Source organism: Sinocyclocheilus anshuiensis, unplaced genomic scaffold (genome assembly GCF_001515605.1).
Source record: "Sinocyclocheilus anshuiensis isolate Anshui unplaced genomic scaffold, SAMN03320099.WGS_v1.1 scaffold48, whole genome shotgun sequence".
Lineage (NCBI taxonomy): Eukaryota > Metazoa > Chordata > Actinopteri > Cypriniformes > Cyprinidae > Sinocyclocheilus > Sinocyclocheilus anshuiensis.
In genome coordinates, this window is record NW_015554124.1 from 946369 (window position 1) to 968559 (window position 22191).

The following is a 22191-nucleotide window of genomic DNA, read 5'->3' on the forward strand; positions in this document are numbered from 1 at the left end:
AATCTAGCCTCTTATGAAGACTTCATATGACCCAGCACCTGTGAATAGAGGACTCCAGATACAAAACGACTTTATTGCTTTAAAATGTACACAAAGTTTGCTTAAATGCATATATGGTATTTGTAAATACTATAATTTGTACTAGACTTCAACTGTTCTTTCTGATACCCACTCCTATAAAGACTATTCTGGTTTTGTAACAGAAAAACATGCATTTTAAAGCTGCTCTGAAACAATATGTGTTGTGAAATGCGTTATACAAATAAATATGAATTAAACTGAATGAGCCATTGCATTGTTGTTGTATTGCATTTAGAAGATGGACCTATAAATATGACATATGTGACTATACAGTTGAATAGGTCATTGCACTGATTGCCCAATTGGAGGCGCAAAATCTCAGCTGTCCTTGAGGGTGCGTTAAAAGATTCATTAGAGGCTTTAATGTCTGAAAAGATTCAGACATTTTTACTGTACCATTTTGAAGTTATGGACCTATAAATTTGACATATATGACAATATAGACTTGAGCTATTGCATTCATGGCCCTATTGGGGGCGCTATATCTCAGCTGTCCTTGAGGGTGCGTTGAATGTTTCACTGGGGCCTTATTCCAAGGGCCGTTGACTGTTACCATGCAAATTTTCAGACATTTTTACTGTAGCATTTTGAAGTTATGGACCCATAAGTTTGGCAGATATGACTATACAATAGGAGAAATTGCATTATTGGCCCAATTGGAGGCGCTATATCTCAGCTGCCTTTGAGGGTGCGTTAAAAGTCATACTGTGGTCTTATTCCCAAGGCATATGACTGTGACCATGCAAATTTTCAGATATTTTTACTGTAACACTTTTAAGTTATGGACCCATACATTTGGCAGATATGACAATACGATAACAGGAGAAATTGCATCATTGGCCCAATTATAATACATGATCAAGATACATGATCTCTTTTGTTTTCTGCTATTAAATCAGGATTCACATTCAGTTCTCTGTTTTCTCCTCATTCATTCTGATGATGTCTGAGATCTTCTGTAAATTGGCACATTAAGCACATTTCGTTGTGTGTCAGCAGACTGAGACAAACTACAGGATCATCACTTTATGTGATAATTGTGTGTTTTTAATCTTTTACCCTGTAGATTAAAGTACATGTTTAAAAATACTATTAAAGGGTTAGTTCACCCAAAAATGAAAATTCTGTCATTAATTACTCACCCTCATGTCGTTCCAACTAGGCCATAAGGTGAACTGGAAAAAGTGGCTAGAACGTGATTTTCATTCCCACACCTGGGCACTACTTTTTCAATGCATTTTTGCAGACAACACCCTTTTGGACTTTAGGTTAAAAGTTCTCCACAAAATATCCTGCAGTTTTTTGTCACAATCCATAAATGTATATAATTGTGAATTGGAAAAAAAAAAAATCTTATGCTGCTGGTTTTGCTTGTAACTTTTTTTATATTTATTTTAGCAATGCAAAATATCTCTCAAACTGACATTTATACATGTACCTACATCTTTGAGACATGTATTGGTGCATTAGTATACTCAAGTGTGAATGCAGACCATGAAATATGGAAAATTCGCAGAAAAAACACTTCAACTACACGGAATGTCACCAAGCATAATTAAAGATACATATTGTAAATTTAACAAAATTGTGATGTTTTATACATGAAAATGTTCAGTAGGCACTGTGTAATCATAGAAAGAAAAAAAAAAAGTACAATCTGGCCCAATTTGGCTGAAATTACTCAAAATGCTACCTCACCCCCTTTAATTTTCAATAATGCCAAAAATGGACAACTCTACAATAGATTCATAACAGCTCAAAATCAGCCTAAAATATGACAGCACATCTTTACTCATCAGTATCATCACTATCACTCTCATCAGAGCTTCATCCCATGTATGTCTTTCCTCTGTTTTCTGGGAAACACTTGCACAATATTGGCACTGACATTAAGGTGACCAGACGTGCCACTTCTCGGGGACACGTACTTTGATGTCATACAACAATCATTCTGCGCCGCGCAAACAACCAACACCTGGTTATTTTAGGCAATTTACAAATCCTGTGCAGAACGTGTCCCCGGGAAGTGGCACGTCTGGGCACCTTAACCGACATAAATCAGTACAACACAGTCTTGGAGACATACAGGAACATCTTTCAGTCTCACATTTGCCTTGCTTGCAACTGCAGTGGACTACCTGCAACACACTTTCAGGGGCAAGATTTCTAGTCTTCCAGGTCACTGTCTCATTATGGCTGCTGCTTGGTAGTTTGCCCTTTTGCAGTGTTGGTACAGGGCATCAGTTGTTGGGGGCATGGATAGTTCTGGAAAAGCTGACGATGCCATGGAGCAAGGCTTTTGTATCTTGCATCGTGCACAGTTTCAGCAGATGATTGGCCATACTGGTGGCTCACATATTTGCAAAGTATTTCAAAGGTCGACTGGTCCAAGGTAAAACTGCTACCCAGATTTGTAAATGCAGTCAGGTAATCCTCTTTCTTTTGCCTTTGCCATAAAAGGCGCTTGTAGGGTCACAACCTGAGAAGGTATGGGTCACTGTGAAAGTTAAAATACACGGTGTATCAGCTTCTATGTGTTATAAAATATGATTATGACTATCATTATTATGAAATCCATTGTTGTGAGAAAAAAATGAAGATGTTGCATAAATGTTCTAACTAATCACACTATTACCGTCGTGTAGGACTTTTCACTGCATTTTGCGACGGGAGACACACACGGCAGTGCTCAACTGTGACGGCAAATAAAAGAGCTTCAACACCGCCATCGTCTGTTTGCACGTACAAATAATTAACTGCACTTGAAGCTTTCATAAAATTAAAAATTAAACACCCAAAACTGTACATGGCATCATCACGAAGACGAACTATATGTTTACGTGAAATTGCGGAGGGGACGTCGGATGGCGTCATGTAAGGACGTAATGACGTGTGCCATTAATCGAGCTATGTACTATAACATGTAAAACAGGAACGTGAAAGGAATATTCTAAAAGCAACTCATGTAAACACAGGCTTATTTAGAATAAGGTAAATAATTATATTACTGATGTCCAGTAGTCATTGTCAGCACCTCTTGGTTCACAATTTTTCTATGGCAGATGATTCTCTCACAGAAGATCTAGTAGCTGGCATTGAAGGTTGCCTAATACACGAAAGGTTGCCTAATACACATTAAAAACAGAAAAGACGTTATGTGCCATAATTATTTCACAATGGCTTTTATTTTAATATAGTATAAATAGTAGCAAATCAAAAGCAACTGACCAAGCGATTTAAGAAGCTTTTTTTTCTTCTTCAGAAGGAAAACACATTGGTTATGAATTATTTCTATTTCCTTTTACCTTCATGAACCGCTACACATTTTATCATATTGAATTACTGTGCCAAGAGTTGTGCAGTCAAGACTGTGTTTACAGACAAACCGACAACATACAGACTATGAAGATGGTCAATGCTTTACTTTTGAAATGTGCAATAATGTGAGGGAATTAATATTTATTATTTGTTAATGCAATATAGTAACTCACTGTTCTTCTGAGGCCCCAGTAACTGTTGCAGCAGACCAGGAGAGCTACCATCCTGCAGACTTCAGCTCCAACCCACCTGTCTGTAAGTATCAAATAGCCCTGAACACCTTGATTAGCTGCTTCAGGTGTGTTTGATTGGGGTTCAGAGCTGAAATCTGCAGGACGGTTGCTCAGGGTTTGAGACCCCTGCAGTAAACTGTCAAGAACCTGGTATACTGTCTGTGACAGGACTTGTGGTATCGCACCTCCAGAGACACTGCAATCTTTATGCACAATAATGCTATTGTCTTCTTTCATCATAGCCTATCACTTTCAGTTAATTTCATTTCAGTTAAAATTAATTTAATTAATTTGTAAATAATAACCATTAAATAAAAACTGTGTTTGCAGTTAAACAATACTGAGTGTTCTGGCTGTAGCTGTATGCAAAACATCAACATGCAAATCTGACTCTGACTGTACAATAAATATTAAATAAATAGTCTAATTGAATGTTAGCCATAGTACCCAGCATATAGAGACAGAGCGCATTTAGGCCACGCCCACACCGGGGAGGTGGGGGGCAATCCAGCGCTAAACGTAGATCTGGGTTTTTAGCTTGTTTACTGTACACCTTGTCACATAGCAGACAAGGAGGCAGCTTCCCGTAATACAAAGTCAATGGAGAGGGTTGGATTGTTTTGGATTGGGCATGGTTTTCAGATTATGACGCATTGTTTATAATAAATTTTACATAGTTTTGAAGAGAGTTCCTCTTCTTCACTACTCGGTAGTGACGACAAGGGCGCAGACATCTTGGACTCATGTTGACATGTCGTTCCGAAAAGCGGCCACCTTATTGGTCTAGCGGGAAGCACGTGACGCGAAGCCTTATCACTCACGATCAAAATACGATTACACGAGGAAAGAACTATTGCAGACTTTAAACTAATAAAAAAATAAACTGCAGGATTACACATGGAGAACTTTTTTATCGTTCAAAACCAATAGATCTTTTTATTAGAATGAAAAGAATTTAGTGCCCCATGTACGGGAACGGGATTAAACGAAAAACGGCTTCACCTTATGCATGGCCTAAACCCCGTAAAACAGTCCTCCACCATTATCAAGAGTACCACAACGCATGCGCTGTGCCTTGTTTAAGAGCAGAGGCATGCAATGCGCATGTGTCGTGGTACTCTCGATAATGGTGGAGGAAGGGACGAGGAGGAGACGAATTGTTCAATAAAGTCGTTATCTCTGTTTTATTTGGGCACAAAAAGTATTCTTGTAGCTTCGTAAAATTATGGTTGAACCACTGATGTCACATGGACAATTTTACCAATGTCCTTACTACGTTTCTGGGTCTGGGAACTTTTCTGTTTCATTGCTGTCTACGGAGGGTCAGAAAGCTCTCGGATTTCATCCAAAATATCTTAATTTGTGTTCTGAAGATGAACGCTAGTCTTATGGGTTTGGAACGACATGAGGGTGAGTAATTAATGACAGAATTAAAAAAAATGGCTTTATAAAGACAGCAGCACCATTATTTTATTTTTACACAGAGAATGGTAGGTCAATTAGTAAAATCTGTCGACTTTAGGAATACTTGCTGCATTATATGCCAATGGTGACACTTCAAAAATGGGACTCAAGAATTAGTCTAGATCTCTCGGTATTAGGGGTGTAACGATTCACTCGTTTTCTCGATGCATCGATTACAAACCCTGACGATGCAATGCATCGATCTTGAAACATGGATTTTTGAATCGTGAATTGTCGATTTCGGACAGTAATCGATTTAAAACGCTAAGAATCGAATGAATCGCAATTTCTATAGCGATTCAATGCTTTCAAAATATATACACATTAAATTGCTACAAGCACAAATTAATGGAGACCTGAACAGTGTTCGTGCCCTCGCATCTCTCCTTCATGTGCTGCACTATTTATGCTAAAGTGAAGTGGTTTTGCTTTTCTGTAGTTTTTCAATGGCTCTCTCGGTCATACCGGTGAGTCGACGTCATTACCTGAGCAGTCGAATGCTGCGCATTTATTGCATGGACGGAGCAAAAAATTTTAGTGTCTGAAGCATACGCACAGTTCCATTGAATGATAAATGTGTTTTAACAATGTCCTTCAACCAAATGTACGAAGCAAACTGTTAAAATAACCACAGCATTAACAACAACCTTGAAATAAGAGCGCGAGGTTTATCTGATAATCAGATGCATGAAAGTAGCGTTTGTTGCTATAGCAACCAGACATTGGCGTGCAGAAAATTTAAATAATTGTTTGTAGTATATAAAACAATCATAAAATTGCCATTAGGAAAAAATGATAGATTACAAATGATTGATTATTGTCCAGCAGTGTATTTGATTTCTTATAGCAAATTCAAAGTAAGAGATAAGAAAAGAATTCCTTGTAAAAATAATAATAATAATACATACATGCATACATAAAATTATTGTATTTGACATTTCATTTCTGAAATGATGGGGCGTAGCGCCCCTGGCGTGACAAAATGTTAGCCTATACATAATACTTTTAAAGCTCTTTTATTTTTTTGTATTTTTTTTTTTAAATCTTGGCTTACATAAATTTCTACATATGCCATGTCATGCCATAGCATCATTAAACTAGCATCTAACAATGGACAAAAGTGTTTTTTTTTTTTTCCTAACCTATGGTTCTGTAACCATTAAGGCTGCTGTGTAATTTGCCCCCTGGCTGAGCATTTAAAGAATTTAGGGGAAGCATTTAAATAATCCTGTGAATGTACTTAACGGTATCCTTTTATTAACTGGTTCTTAAACTTTTATTTTGGTTATTTAATTGGCAGCCCGCGGGCCCAATCCGAACCGCCAATCATCTTCATCTGGCCCAGGAGAAGAGCACGCACAGGTTGCACACATGCCTCAAATTGTTTTTGCATTATTTCATTTGTCCACAAGGTGGCAACACTGGCCCGGGGCGTTGTTTTACACCCGAAAAAGAAAAGGAAAACACTCAACAACAATCTACCGAGACCGCAACATCAATAGACGGCAGCGATGACAAGCGCTCATGTGAGGGGGTTAAGAGATATCCGCAACTCTAGTTTAAACAAGTATAAAGACAGTGTTATCGGTCATAACTTCTGGCGAGAAATAGAGCAGACACTGGACGAAGATGAATATCAAAAGGAGTATCGTTTGAAAGGCTGCGTGTTCAGCTGTCGGCCTACGCTAAGCTGCTTCAGACAGCTCGCCAGTAGTGCTTTAACAGACAAAAACACACACAATCAAGTCAAAATGCCGGCTTTTGGCGAGTGACCTCGTAAACACAGTCTTAAATAAGTTATAAAGTCCTAAATGACCATAAAGAGTTGGAAGAAAACCAGAAGTGAAACCTGATGAAGTCTCGTCATTGATGGAAATCAAAGAACAAAAGAAAAAGAGAAATCCTTCCACTGCTCTAGTCGTTTATTAACTTTTGTAGTTTGAATAAAGATTAATTTATATTCATTTTATAGTTTATACATATACAATTTATAGTTTATGTTATGATTATTTTAAGTACACTTTAATTCAAAGTTACCATGTTTTTCTGAGTCTATTAAGTGTTAAAAATAATGGCTTTCTATTATACTGTAATGTAGAATGGCTATAATTAATGGCTAAAAGTGAGGGAAAATGCATTTAATAGAGATACCAGTAACATTATTGGTATCAATGATACTGGCCTTCATTAATAGTAGGCTACAAAAAGATGCCATTAAACACATATTTAAAATATACCATCTTTATGTTGTTTCTGCATTAATTAAGAGGTTCAGTGTGAAATTATGATAATATAAATATATGAATATGCGATTAATCACGATTAATTACAGAAAACGTGCGATTAATTCGTTATTTTCTTAATCTATTGACAGCACTAATGTTAACCTTTTATAGATGGTATTGTTGGTAATATTAGTTCATTTTACAGCTGAATATGCTTTTCAATTTAATTTCTAATTTTGTAGGCCACTTCAAATTTTTAATTCGATAATCTGGCCCTCAAATGAAGCTAATTGAATAGCCCTGCCCTATATGGTTCAATTGGTTTGGTAAAAAGAACAAAAAAGAAATAAGATGCATTTCTTATTTCAAGATTATTTGTTCTTCAGACATTCCTCTATAAATAAGTATCAGCTGTAATGTGAAAATGTGTAAGTTCAACAATTTACTCAGAGACAAATTGTGATCCCCATATTGCTGGGATTGAACCATATAGGACTTTAAAATGAGGATTAAAAAACAGAATCTAAAATCTTATTGAGATATCTTTAATACTTCTTGAGATACAGGCACACAATCTTTGAAAAAATAATATTTTTGGCATTCAGACAGGTTTGTATTGAATCATATCTTCATATAACTCAACATATGAGTTGAACATTATATCTTCTTTAGAAATTTATCTTTAGAATAAAAAGTTATGCAAACTGAAAATGTAACAATTTGATATCTCCATATCTGGAATTGCACCATATATGGCCTCAAAAAGAAGTTTGAAGAAGTTTGTTAAGAACCATTAACATTTAATAAGAACCATTAAAAACCACTTAAAAAGTTATTGAGATATATGTAATACTTATTCAGATACAGGAGTTCAGAATGAAAATGTGCTTTTCCCCATTCTTGAACTGTCACAATGCAACAAGTATTGCTAAAGTCAACCACTTGTGCTAATAGAATTAACAATCACTGTGTAGAAATGAAATAATCTGCCATCTTTCTAAAGTTATTTTTCACCCTGTAATTTGACTCCAAATTCCTGATGAAAATGATCATTTTGACCCCCTCATACAAAATAATGGATTACTCCGTAAATATCCAATGTCCATCAAATAGTTTGTCTTTCTTCTGAAAAAAAAAAATGAACAAAACCAAAAATTAAGTTGGGGAAGTTTCTGAAATTTGGTTGCTTTGACTCAAAGTAACCCTATACTAAGGTCATGAGTTTGTACTGGATTTGTTTCAGTGTTGTGTAGGCGATCACTGTGATTAACACGACCAATGAAATCTGTAGAATCTGTGGTGGGTGGGGTTTGTGCTTTAACTGTTAAAAAGGTGAGGAATATTCACATCATCCTTCATGACGGGTACAAGCTCCAGTTCTGTCAGGACCACTATCGTCAAAGATGATTGACAATTAGCATACAGTTTGGATTGGCGGTATGGTTCTGTTCTGGGCAAGAACTCCCTGCGCATCCATGCACAGCAGCTGAAATCTGTGACTGTTAAAGATGGAGTTTATTAAAGAGGAGATTGAAGACATGAGTGATCCAGAACCATCCAGAATAAAACATGAAGATACTAAGGAACAAACAGGTTGGTGTCCATTCTTGATTCTTCACTGTTGACTGCTGAGAAACATTAAAGCTGCTGTTAAATAATGAGCAATAGGAATGATAAATGATTATCTAAATGATCATATCCACATTTTTATTTTATTAACAAGGAATGACAGAACTATCCTTTGGCACATCAAAGATCTGATCCTTGATGCTCACAGATAAATATGGTTGCGTTTACACTTGGCATTAACATGCGACCTGTATCCGGATGCTGACCACATACACATTGAAAAGACAAGTGTAAACACGCTTCTGATTGGAATGTTATCCGATAAGCGTGTCCTGGTCCAGAGGCAGTAGAGAAAGCACTGTGATCGGATCTCAGTGTAATGTAAAAGCAATCCAGCCATCGTGTCTGCATTCGCAGGTCGACATCAAGCAAAACCCGCCTCCTCTCTCCCGAACGGTCAGAAGAGAGACGGAGAACACCAGGCTGTGGAGCGCTAGTGAGACTCGTACACTTAATTTGACTTGTAAAATGTCCCGTGACTGAAAATGGTTTTCAAAAGAAAACCCACCACTTCAGGTCAACTTTGCACCGGGGCCATCCTCTGCAGACTTAATCTAAACATTGCACGGGAAAGACAGATCCGATCGGCTATCCAGATACAGATGTCAGTAGATGCTGCCAAGTGTAAACGCGCCGTGTCCTGATTGATGATCGCATGTTAATGCCAAGTGTAAACGCAGCCTATGTGATCTTGTTTGGTTTCTGCTATTAAATCAGGTTCACTGAATTTTAACATCATCATTTGTTTATTTTAGACTGGATAGACGTAAAACAGCGAAGACATGAGGTGGATGAAGTGGTGGAGGAACATTGTGAAATCAAAACTTCAAGAAAAAAAGCCAAACAGCTGCTCACTTGCTCACAGTGTGGAAAGAGTTTCTCACACAAAGGAAACTTTAACAAGCACATGAGAATCCACACTGGAGAGAAACCATACACATGCCCTCAGTGTGGAAGGAGTTTTGCTGATGCATCTGGTCTCAGTTATCATCTGCACATTCACTCTGGAGAAAAGCCATTTAGCTGTGATCAGTGTGGAAAAGATTTTATTTCGCCATCAAATCTAAAGAACCATCTGAAAGTTCATTCAGATGAGAAGCCTCACTTGTGTTGTTTCTGTGGAAAGAGTTTTTCAAGGCTGACTTACTGTAAACTGCACCAGAAAACACATAGTGAGGTGAAAGATCATGTGTGTTGTGAGTGTGGGAAGAGCTTTACTGCAGCTGGTGATCTGAAACGTCACCAAAGAATTCACACTGGAGAAAAACCTTACAAGTGCTCATATTGTGACAAGTGTTTCACCGAGTCTGGAAACCTGAAAAAGCATGAGCGAGTTCATACTGGAGAGAAGCCGTATCACTGTACTCAGTGTGGAGAGAATTTCACTCAGTCAACAACTCTAGTGACTCATATTAAAAAGCATTGTTCTGTGTCAGAGTGAGCAAATGTTTTCTACAGATTCAATATTTCAAGTAAATATCGTGAGATTCAGATACAGTAAATATGAAAATAGCACAAATGAATAGTTTTGCTGTGAAATGTCACAAGATATGTGGAGATGTTTTTTTCTGTGTTGTTGGAAATCAAGACATTTTTTCTAAAAATATTTATGTATAAATGCAATATTATTATATATATATATATATATATATATATGCAACATATAAGTTTGTATAATAATGCAAATAAAATTTTAATTTTACTGACATCTGATTATGTGTGATTTTATTGATGTGCTATTCAATTATAGTATTTTATTTATGTTCAGTAATAGATTTTATTTGTGATGATCCTGTAGTTTGTCTCAGTCTGTTGACACACAAAGAAATGTGCTTAATGTGCCAATTTAGAAAATCATGATCATAATGAATGAGGTGAAAACTGGGAACTACAGAACAGGGGCTTTTTTTACTAGCTCATTTGATGATCTCCTGTCTTGTTGTCAGGAGAGATTAGTTAGTGTATAGATTAAGTGAAAATTATGTAAAACATGTACCGTATAAAATCATTATGTCTGGAAAATCCCATTAAAACATGAAAACCCTGCATGTATGTGTGTGTTACCAGGAATTTCCAGCAGGTGACAGCAATACACTAAAGCGTTTTCGAGTTTCCATAAATACAAAAGAGCAAAAAGACGACGAGCAGAAGACAAGAATGGAGAGCTGAAATCTGACACATAGCCTACTATTAAATATCGAGTTTGTTAAAGAGGAGATTGAAGACATGAGTGATCCAGAACCATCCAGAATAAAACATGAAGATACTGAAGAACAAACAGGTTGGTGTTCATTCTTGATTCTTCATTTTTGACTCTTTTCGTAGCCGTGAAATATCGATCATTATATGGATGATAAATTACACAGAAATGCATTTAAATGATCATGACCCAGTACAAGCAGTAACAAGTGAATGACAGAACTAAGATTTGCCACGTTAAATATCTGATAGGCTACTCACAGACTGACATCTCTGTAGTTTTCTGCTATACATCGGGATTCACATTCAGTTTTCACATTTATCCACCTTAAAATGATTGTAACTACTTAATATGTTTAAACAAAGTTGTCCAAATTAGCAAAGTCTATAAATTAATCTAATTATTTACTTGTAGTTATTACTTTATTGGCCTGATAAATATTTGTACTGTCAAAATAATTGCAGTGTTTCTGGATAAAATTAGAATGATAAAAGTGCAAAACACGAAGAAAAACAAAACAGTCTATCTGACAATTAGTGAAACAATAGTCTGACAGAAACAGGCGTAACGTTTAACTGATCTGCTACTGTTTTCTCCTCATTCATTCTGATGATGTCTGAGATCTTCTGTAAATTGGCACATTAACACATTTCATTGTGTGTCAACAGACTGAGACAAACTACAGGATCATCACTTTATGTGATAATCACCTATTGATGTGTGTTTTATAATCTTTACCCCTCAGTAGGGCTGGACGATAATTCAATATCAATATGTATCGCGATATAATTTTTTTCAATAACGGTGATATGATTTTTAAACACATTTCCGATATTTCGATATACATTACCAGTGTTTCCCATGCATTGATTTATTTGTGGCGTTTGACTTCGTTGAATAAACATGAGCACTGCACGTTTCAAAATCATAACGTGGCGCGGGTGTTTTATATGAATGTATCTCTGAAGGGAACCGACTGTCTTCAGAAAAGTTTCGATGACATTTTCATTTTATCTGATAAAGTAGCGTTCATGAGCGGAGCTGCTTTGATTACAGTCGTTACCGGGGAAACCGCAAGTTCTACCGCTCTCAAAGCGCCTCCTGCTGGCAGACAATGAGTTTGCATTTTCAATAAGCCCGTCTCTAGCAGCATGTTTTTGTTGTTGCTCTTTTTTTTCTGCAGCCACTCAGTCAGGTTAAACATGATATAAAGTACTGTTAAAGACTACAAAACCATACCTGCACTCGTCATGTTGTTGACATTGAAATAGCATAAATTACCATTTTCATTCAGTCTGTCTGCTGTTTTTGTTCAAGCCAGTTATATATTACATAATTGAAATGTAAGGTTTAACATTTTATAAAATGTTTTGGTTGGGTTTTTCAGAATGTTTTTTTCCCCCTGAACTAGTTAACCACAAGCCCTGGATCACCAATGATTTCATTGGTCAACTTAATCACTCAGTCACCTGTCAACAACATTTTTGACTTAATGGATTCAGTTCACAGCTCTTTCTGATAAAAGAAATACAAAAATGAAAAAGAAAGCCAAAATATTAAATGTCATAGATTAATATTGACTGAATCATACAATAAAATGAGATTAGATAAATTATAGGGTGAAAAAATGACTTTATAAAGACAACAGCATTATTGTTTTATGTTTACACAGATATTGCAAGGTCTAATAAAATCAGTTTAGCTTAACAATGCTTGTTGCATTAAATGCCAATGGTGACGCTTCAAAAATGGGGGAAAGCACTTTTTGTATTTTTTGTTCTAAAGTTTGCATTCCTGTAACTCAAGAAGTATTTAAGGATATCTCAGTATACTTTTATATATGGTTCTTAAATATTTCTTTACCTTAATTTTTAAGGCCCTAAATGGTTCATTTGGTTTGATAAAAAAAAAAACAAGATGCAATTCCAGTTTCAAGATTATTTGTTCTTCAGACATTCCTCTTTGAATAAGTATCTGTAAGTAAATGAGTAAAATTCCACAATTTACTCAGACACATTGTGATCCCCATATTGCTGAGATTGAACCACATGGCTTTAAAATAATTCAAGAAAATGTTAAGAACTAGAATCTAAACTCATATTGAGATATCTTAAAGGTAGGGTTAAGGTAAGGGGATAGAAAATACAGTTTGTAGAAAAAACATTACGCCTCTGGAATGTCCCCATAGTGACAGGATTACCATTATTTTACTGACTTTAAGCAGTTGGATTGAAAAGGATTTAAAAGCGAAGCTGTTAACAATCAGAAATGAAGGGCAATTGTGGAATATTTTTGCTGAATGCCCTATATTTCTAGTCTGGATGTTTCCAGTTTATAGAGTGTTCTGGTTTATTATAAATTAGAGTGTAATATGTTGACAGCATTTTCAAACTGGTTCACACCTACAATGATGTGATAATGAAGTGAGAGATCATGTGTGCTATGAATGTGGGAAGAGCTTTACTGTAGCTGGCGATCTGAAACTGCATCAGAGAATTTATACAGGAGAAACACCTCACAAGTGCTCATATTGTGACAGGAGTTTCACTCAGTCAGGAAACTTGAAAGTACATGAGCGAGTTCATACTTGAGAGAAGATGTACTCAGAGAGTTTCACTCAGTCAAAAGCTCTAGTGACTCGTCAAAAAGCGTTGTTCTGTGTCAGAGTGAGCAAATGTTTTCTACAGATCTACAAGACAACAATGTGAGATTCAGATACAGTAAATATGACATTGAATTCAATTTTATTTAAATTTATATGGAAAAATAAAACACATTATTTACGTGAATTCCATATGGTGAAAAGTATGAACATGGAGGTTTGAGAGCCATTGATTTTGAATCTCTTCTTGGTACATGCAGAATAAAATGTTTGAAAGAGTTTTAACAAAGTCACACTCAATATGGTACCATATTCCTAGCCACGTTTTTAAAAATATTGGCGGCCTTGAATTTGTGTTGAGATGTGATCTCGACCCTTGCAAAATTCCTCTGAAAGTATCTAATTTTCATAAATAAGTACTGCTTTTTTGGAAAATTAGATTTACCCACAATTTTTCCCCTCACAACTCCACTCTTTGGAACAATAGGGCTGTAATTATTCATAGGAAATCTCTGTTTAAAAGTGATTGGTATAGCCAAGGCATTATTTTTATTCATGATTTATTAGATGATAATGCCTTTTTCTTATCTTATAATAATTTCATTAATAAATACAGAGTTAGAATTACAATAAAAGGTTATAATAAGGTATGCAATGCTATACCCACTGGATTGTTAAGAATAATCCAAAGCAGTTTTTCTGATCTTTTATCTAGACCTGTAGTTTCTCTTCCCTCTTTGAAAATATGTAATGTTGACCTTTTAGACAGTAAGTGTAATAACAAACTTATTTACAAAGAACTTAAACGTATTATCACTGGTGATTATCAGTGTTATTTTCTGGGAGATGTTGAAACCTCAGTAAAGGACAAAGCTTTTACCCGTTATATGGCATACCCAGTTGCTCCAAAGGTCAAGGAGACTCATTGCAAAATTATGTTTAGGATTTACCCAGTTAGTGACTTTATACAAAAACGATTTCATATTTCGAGGTGGATCCTTGTATTTTCTGTTCTTAATTTCCTGAAACACTTGATCACCTTTTCTTTTACTGTGAGGCTTCTTCTAAATTTTGGTTCGATATACATAGCTGGTTGTCAGTAACAATGGAGACAATTCCTCCTATAACCCAACAAGATGTCCTCTTTTTTAAGTGTGATTTAAATTCATCCTTCTCTGATGTTGTACATTTTGTTTTGTTGATGGGTAAATATCATATCCATACTTGTAAATGGAGAAAAAGTAAACCTTCCTTCAATATATTTTTATGTGAGTTTGCTAAAATGTTTCAGAGCTTCAAATGCTTCAAAAAACATAATAGAAAATCTGAAAAGTTATGCTTCTCTTTGTCAAATTATTTATTACTTTAGTTTATTTTTTCTGTATAATGTCTACATCGACTACATCTTTGTTTTCATCCTTGCTCCTTGTGTTTATTTCTTTTTTTATTTTATTTTATTTTTTTATTCTTCTTTAATGTAAACTCTGTGTTTGTCTCAATGGAAGTCTTACATTGTTGGTTGTTCCCTGTCTTGTTATATACATTAAGCAATAAAAAAAAATATATATGACATTAGCACAAATAAACTAGTTTTGCTGTAAAATGCCATAATATTTGTGGGGATGTTTTTTTCTGTGTTGTTGGAGAACATCAAAGATAATTTAGTTACTTTAATCTTACATAGATTTTTTTTAACTGATGTGACGTCATTTCATACAAAATCCGGCCAAAACAAAGTTTGTTGTCTCAGTCTGTTGACCCACAGTGAAATGTGCTTAATGTGCCAATTTACAGATCTCAGACATCATCATAATGAATGAGGAGAAAACAGGGAACTATTGACTTTTCAGCAGCTCATTGTCTATTGACGCTGTCTTGTTAACAGGAGAGATTAGTCAGTGTAACGAGTATTCCAATTTGTTAATGCTATATATTGTGACAACAATATAAAAATTCCAAAGCAGGATATTATCAGACATTAATAGGCTGGAAGTGGTTCTGTGAGTTTTATGTGTGTGTGTGTGTGTGTGTGTATGCATTCATGTGCCTGTGTTTTAACAAGAATTTCCCATAGGTGGCAGGAATACACTAAAGAGTTGTCAAATTTGTCATAAAAATCCAAAAGAACAAATTATGCAGAAGATAGAAGTGCAGAAAAAAGTGCTGAATATTTTAAGTTGGAGCTAAAAAGGCTGTTACCCATTATAAATGAAGGGCAATTGTGGAATATTTTCACAGAATGCTTTATATTTCCAGGCTGCATGTTTCTAGTTTACAGTGTCCTGGTTTATTATAAATTAGAGTGTAATAAGTTGGTAGAGAGTTTTTCAGACTTCGAGTGAGTGTGAGCACTTCTGTGTGATAAAGATGATTTCATAACTCCATGTTTTTATAAACAGCGTTTATTTTCTAATGTATGAATTTATGTTTATTTTACGTAAATGTGCATTGTTCGTGCTGCAGCGTACTACAGAACTGAATAGAATCATTCATTTTGAACAATGTTTATATTGTGTATATATAAAAATGCATCTCTTTGCACCTCTGCTTTGGCTTGTTTCATAGTCCAGCTTTTTAATTAACCTGCCATTATGCATATTGTTGGCTGTGTGATTAATGGCTTGTGGCTGTTTTATATGACACTAATATGTGACCATCAAATGCTTTATATTTTGAACAGCAAACTAATATATGTGGTTAATTTAAAGTAATAGAGTATAAATTCAGTAACTTGTATTTGATTTCTCCAGATCTGGTCCTGTGGGTCTCAGTATCAGACAATGATCAGTGAAGCCCCTCCCACAACAATTCACCTATAAATACTGGAGAATATTCACATCATCCTACAAGAGAAGAACAAGCTCCAGGTGAAGCAGCTGAAATCTGTGACTGTTAAAGACAGAGTTTGTTAAAGAGGAGATTGAAGACATGAGTTATTCAGAACCATCCAGAATAAAACATGAAGATACTGAGGAACAAACAGGTTGGTGTCCATTCTTGATTCTTCATTACTGATTGCTGAGAAACATGACTCTAACAAAGATCCAGTTCACTTGATTTTAACCACATGATTTGTTTATTTTAGACTTGGCTGAAATAAAACAGCAAAGAGTGAAGCTGAAAGAAGTGGAGGAGGAAAAATCAAGAAAAAAAGTCAAACAGCTGCACACCTGCTCACAGTGTGGAAAGAGTTTCAGAAAAAAAGAAAACCTTAATGTGCACATGCGAATCCACACTGGAGAGAAACCATACACATGCCCTCAGTGTGGAAAGAGTTTTACTGCAGCAGCAGGTCTCAGTTATCATCTGCACATTCACTCTGGAGAAAAGCCATTCAACTGTGATCAGTGTGGAAAAAAGTTTATTTCATCATCAATTCTAAAACAACACCAAAAAGTTCATTCAGATGAGAAGCCTCATGTGTGTACTTTCTGTGGAAAGACTTTCATAAAAAAGGGAAATCTTAATGTGCACATGAGAGTCCACACTGGAAAGAAACTGTACACATGCCCTCAGTGTGGAAAGAGTTTTACTGCAGCAGCAGGTCTCAGTTATCATCTGCACATTCACTCTGGAGAAAAGCCATTCAACTGTGATCAGTGTGGAAAAAAGTTTATTTCATCATCAATTCTAAAACAACACCAAAAAGTTCATTCAGATGAGAAGCCTCATGTGTGTACTTTCTGTGGAAAGACTTTCATAAAAAAGGGAAATCTTAATGTGCACATGAGAGTCCACACTGGAAAGAAACTGTACACATGCCCTCAGTGTGGAAAGAGTTTTGCTGATTCATCAGGTCTCAGTTATCATCTGCACATTCACTCTGGAGAAAAGCCATTCAACTGTGATCAGTGTGATAAAAAGTTTATTTCATCATCATGTCTAAAACAACACCAGAAAGTTCATTCAGATGAGAAGCCTCATGTGTGTTCTTACTGTGGAAAGAGTTTTTCACGGCTGAACAGTTGTAAACTGCACCAGAAAACACATAATGAAGTGAGAGATCACATGTGCTTTGAGTGTGGGAAGAGCTTTACTGTAGCTGCCGTTTTGACAAGACACCAAAGAATTCATACTGGAGAAAAACCTTACAAGTGCTCATATTGTGACAAGAGTTTCACTGTGTCTGGAAGCCTGAAAAGGCATGAAGGACTTCATACTGGAGAGAAGCCGTATCACTGTACTCAGTGTGGAAAGAGTTTCACTCGGTTAAGAATTCTAGTGACTCATATTAAAAAGCATTGTTCTGTGTCAGAGTGAGCAAATGTTTTCTACAGATTCAATATTTCTAGTCAATAATGTGAGATTCAGATACTGTAAATGTGCAATTAGCTCAAATAAACTAGTTTTGTTGTGAAATGCCACAAGATTTGTGGGGATGTTTTTTCTGTGTTAATGGAGAACAGCAAAAGTATTTAGTCACTTTAATCTTACACTGATTTATTTTAATCATTTAATTCAATGCCTCCTCAATGATTAAGTGCCTCAGTTTCTGACTTTTTTGTAACATAAAACTTTTTTCTAAGATATTTATTTATATATTTCTCTGCAACAAAATAGTTATATTTACATTTAGTCATTTTGCAGACGCTTTTATCCAAAGTGACTTACAATTGGGGAATACATAAAGCGATTGTTCTTAAAGAGGCAAACAGACACCGGAAGTGCTCATAATACCAAATTTCAGGCATTGTTCAAATAAGTACAAGCTAGAAAGGGAAGGAATAAATCAAGAGAAAGACAAAGTTTTTTTTTCATCTTTAATTTAAGATGAAGTCAAGTAGCGTCGAAAGAGATTAGTTTTCAGTTGTCGCTTTAAATTTGTCAGGGATTCAGCATTCTGGATGAGGGTGGGATGATCATTACACCAGTCAGGAATGGTGAACAAGAGTGTTCTGGAAAGTGATTTTGTGCCTCTCTGTGATGGTACCACGAGGCGTCGCTCACTAGCGGATCTCCGGCTTCTGGAGGGGATGTAGATTCGTAATAGTGAGTGGAAGTAGGCGGGTGCTGAGCCTGTGGCTGTTATATATGCAAGCATCAATGTCTTGAACTTGATGCGAGCCGCAACTGGTAGCCAGTGCAAGCAGATAAAGAGAGATCAGAAAAAAGAGAAAAGCCATTTAGCTGTGATCATTGTGATAAAAAGTTCACTTCATCATCATATCTAAAAAAACACCTGACAGTTCATTCAGGTGAGAAGCCACCTGTGTGTTCTTACTGTGGAAAGAGTTTTTCACTGCAACATAATTTGAAGCAGCACCAGAAAACACATATTAAAGTGAGAGATCATGTGTGTTGTGACTGTGGGAAGAGCTTTACTAGAGCTGACCTTCTGGAACAGCACCAAATGATTCATACTGGAGAAAAACCTTACAAGTGCTCATATTGTGACAAGAGTTTCACTCAGTCTGTAAACCTGAAAGCACATGAGCGAGTTCATACTGGAGAGAAGCCGTATCGCTGGACTCAGTGTGGAAAGAGTTTCAGAAGTAAAAATGGTCTGGACTGTCACCTGCTCGTTCACTCTGGAGTAAAGCCATTTACCTGTGATCAGTGTGGTACAGATTTTAAATTATCATCAAAACTAGAAGAACACATAAAAATTCATACAAATGTGAGACCGTATGCATGTTCATTTTGTGGAAAGTGTTTTGCTCGGCTGGATCATTGTAAACGGCACCAGAAAACACACACTGGTGAGAAAGATCATGTGTGTCGTGAGTGTGGGAAGAGCTTTACTAGAGCTGATAATCTGCAACAGCACCAAATACTTCATACTGGAGAGAAACCTGACAAGTGCTCATATTGTGACAAGAGTTTCACTCAGTCTGGAAACCTGAAAAAGCATGAGCGAGTTCATACTGGAGAGAAGCCGTATCGCTGGACTCAGTGTGGAAAGAGTTTCAGAAGTAAAAATGGTCTGGACTGTCACCTGCTCGTTCACTCTGGAGTAAAGCCATTTACCTGTGATCAGTGTGGTACAGATTTTAGATTATCATCAAAACTAGAAGAACACATGAAAATTCATACAAATGTGAGACCGTATGCATGTTCATTTTGTGGAAAGTGTTTTGCTCGGCTGGATCATTGTAAACGGCACCAGAAAACACACACCAGTGAGAAAGATCATGTGTGTCGTGAGTGTGGGAAGAGCTTTACTAGAGCTGATAATCTGAAACTGCACCAAATACTTCATACTGGAGAGAAACCTTACAAGTGCTCATATTGTGACAAGAGTTTCACTCAGTCTGGAAACCTGAAAGTACATGAGCGAGTTCACACTGGAGAGAAGCCGTATCACTGTACTCAGTGTGGAAAGAGTTTCACACAATCATCAAACCTTCTCACTCATATGAGAAAATATTGCAAGTGAGCAATATTCATTTTCATGTCAAATACATTCAAGTAAATTGTGTGAGATAAAATATAGGTCGTATTAAAGAAACGGTATATCTGTGGGGGTGAAACTATAAAGACTTATGAGTGGAACTTCAGTCAACTCTTAGTGTGAGTAAAATGTTTTTGCAAAATCTCATTTGGGTGCTAAGTAGGTCTTGCTTAAAAAATATATATTTATGTCATTTACTATTGGCCAAGTGTAGAATTTATGAGTGACCCACAATGAAATGTGCTTAATGTGCCCATTTACAGAAGATATCAGCATCATCATAATGAATGAGGAGAGAACAGTGAACTTTAAAAGACAAAGAGGCTTTTCAGCAGCTTAGTTAAACATAATGGCCCTGTTATTTCTGTATATGGACAATGCCTAACTGTATTGTTCTTAATTTTTATTATTTGTTTTGAATGAGTTTTTTGTTTTTTATTTAAGTTTAAAAGTGCAATTCTCCTACACAACGCCTAAAAAGGTGAACACCTGAAAGCACATGAGCGAGTTCATACTGGAGAGAAGCCGTATCACTGTACTCAGTGTGGAAAGAGTTTCACTCAGTCAACAACTCTATTAAACTCGTATTAAAAAGCATTGTTCTGTGTCAGAGTGAGCAAATGTTTTCTACAGATTCAATATTTCAAGTAAATTTTGTGAGAATAAGATACAGTAAATATGAGATTAGTTCAAATAAACTTAAAAAAAAAAAGTATTTAGTCACTTTAATCTTATCCTTGTCTTTGAGTCTCTGACCTTTTTGTTGTATAAAATGGTTTTCTAAGATATTTATTTATAAGTTTCTTTGCAACATAAAAGTTGTATAGACTAGGTATAATGATGCAAATAAAATTGCCATTTCACTGAGATCTGATTATGTGTGATTTTTTTTATTGATGTGTTAGGCCATTATAGTATTTAGTTGTTCAGTAATAGGTTTTATTTGTGATGATCCTGTAGTTTGTCTCAGTCTGTTGACACACAATGAAATGAGCTTAATGTGCCAATTTACAGAAGATCTCAGACATCATCATAATGAATGAGGAGAGAACAGAGAACTGTTGGCTTTTCAGCAGCTCATTGACTTTTGTTATCAGGAGAGATTATTCAGTGTAAATTAAGTGAACACAAGTATTGGATTTTAGAAAATCTGTTTCTAATTTGTTTAAATGCTATATTTTGTAGCATCAAAATAAAAAGTCAAAAGCAGGATATCATGCATTAATTGACTGGAAGCGGTTGTTACCACAAGAATATGATCAGGGCACTGGGGGTAACTAGGAATCACGCTTAATCTGGACACATCCTGACCTAACAGACTATTATATGAGAGATATCTCTGTTTTACCAGCATTTTCCATTAGATGGCAGCAATACACTAAAGAGTTTGCCGTAAAAATGCAGAGGAACAAATGGAGCATGCACACTTGCACAGAAGAGAGTAGCGTGAAAGACGAGTGATGGATATTTTAACGGACTAAAAGCTATAAGTGACGCTGTTATTGATCATAAATAAAGGTCAGTCGTATTTTCAGTATGCATGTGAGAGATGTTCACTGTTTACAGAGTTTGCATGTTTTGATTGATTATTAACTAGACTGTAATATGTTGGCACTTGGCAGATAGTTTTTCTGACTCTGAGTGAGTGTGAGCACTTCTGTGTGATAAAGATTTCATGACTTTAATTAGTTTTTTTAGACTCTTACATTTACATTTTGTCATTTTGCAGACGCTTTTATCCAAAGCGACTTACAATTGGGGAATACATAAAGCATTGTTCTTAAAGAGGCAAACAGACACCGGAAGTGCTCGTAATACCAATACCGCATCTGATTGACAGATAAACCACGAGCTCTATCAGTTATTGTTAATGTTCTGCTTATTTTGTTTTAGTGTACAGTTTGTTAATATTGTGCAAAGCATACAGTCAAAGTAAACGTAACCATTCAGCTGAACTGTGCACATTTATTTTAGACACTTCATGTCTTGTTTAATTCATGCGATAAACGCATGTCCCTGCTCAGCTGTGGGCTAATGCTGCGTTCAAG

At 35.9% G+C, this 22191-nt stretch overlaps 3 protein-coding genes across 6 annotated transcripts in view; all 3 read left to right on the plus strand.

Moving 5' to 3' along the window:
• Positions 1 to 18110, plus strand: part of LOC107670075 (zinc finger protein 420-like) — a 19803-nt gene extending 1693 nt beyond the window's left edge. Inside the window, exons 1-3 of one of the 4 annotated variants that reach the window (XM_016462552.1) lie at positions 8802 to 8850; positions 11168 to 11231; positions 16838 to 18110. In XM_016462552.1, the coding sequence (XP_016318038.1) occupies positions 8830 to 8850; positions 11168 to 11231; positions 16838 to 18012 (1260 nt within the window). In that variant the 5' untranslated portion in view covers positions 8802 to 8829 and the 3' untranslated portion in view covers positions 18013 to 18110. Of the gene's footprint in view, positions 1 to 8801; positions 8851 to 11152; positions 11232 to 16502; positions 16736 to 16837 lie in introns of those variants that run through there. The other 3 variants (XM_016462551.1, XM_016462554.1, XM_016462553.1) reach the window with 3 other exon arrangements.
• Positions 18111 to 18596: 486 nt separating this feature from the next.
• On the plus strand, positions 18597 to 20128 carry LOC107670064 (zinc finger protein 235-like). The gene is made up of 2 exons (XM_016462542.1): positions 18597 to 18602; positions 18902 to 20128. Exons 1-2 carry the CDS (start codon positions 18597 to 18599, stop codon positions 20126 to 20128), a joined length of 1233 nt encoding a protein of 410 aa, XP_016318028.1.
• A 1389-nt stretch (positions 20129 to 21517) lies between these two features.
• LOC107670076 (gastrula zinc finger protein XlCGF8.2DB-like) overlaps positions 21518 to 22191 on the plus strand; it is a 12444-nt gene continuing 11770 nt past the window's right edge. The window contains exon 1 of the mRNA XM_016462555.1: positions 21518 to 21661. The gene's annotated coding sequence lies outside the window, so the exon portion shown is untranslated. The remainder of the gene's footprint in view (positions 21662 to 22191) is intronic.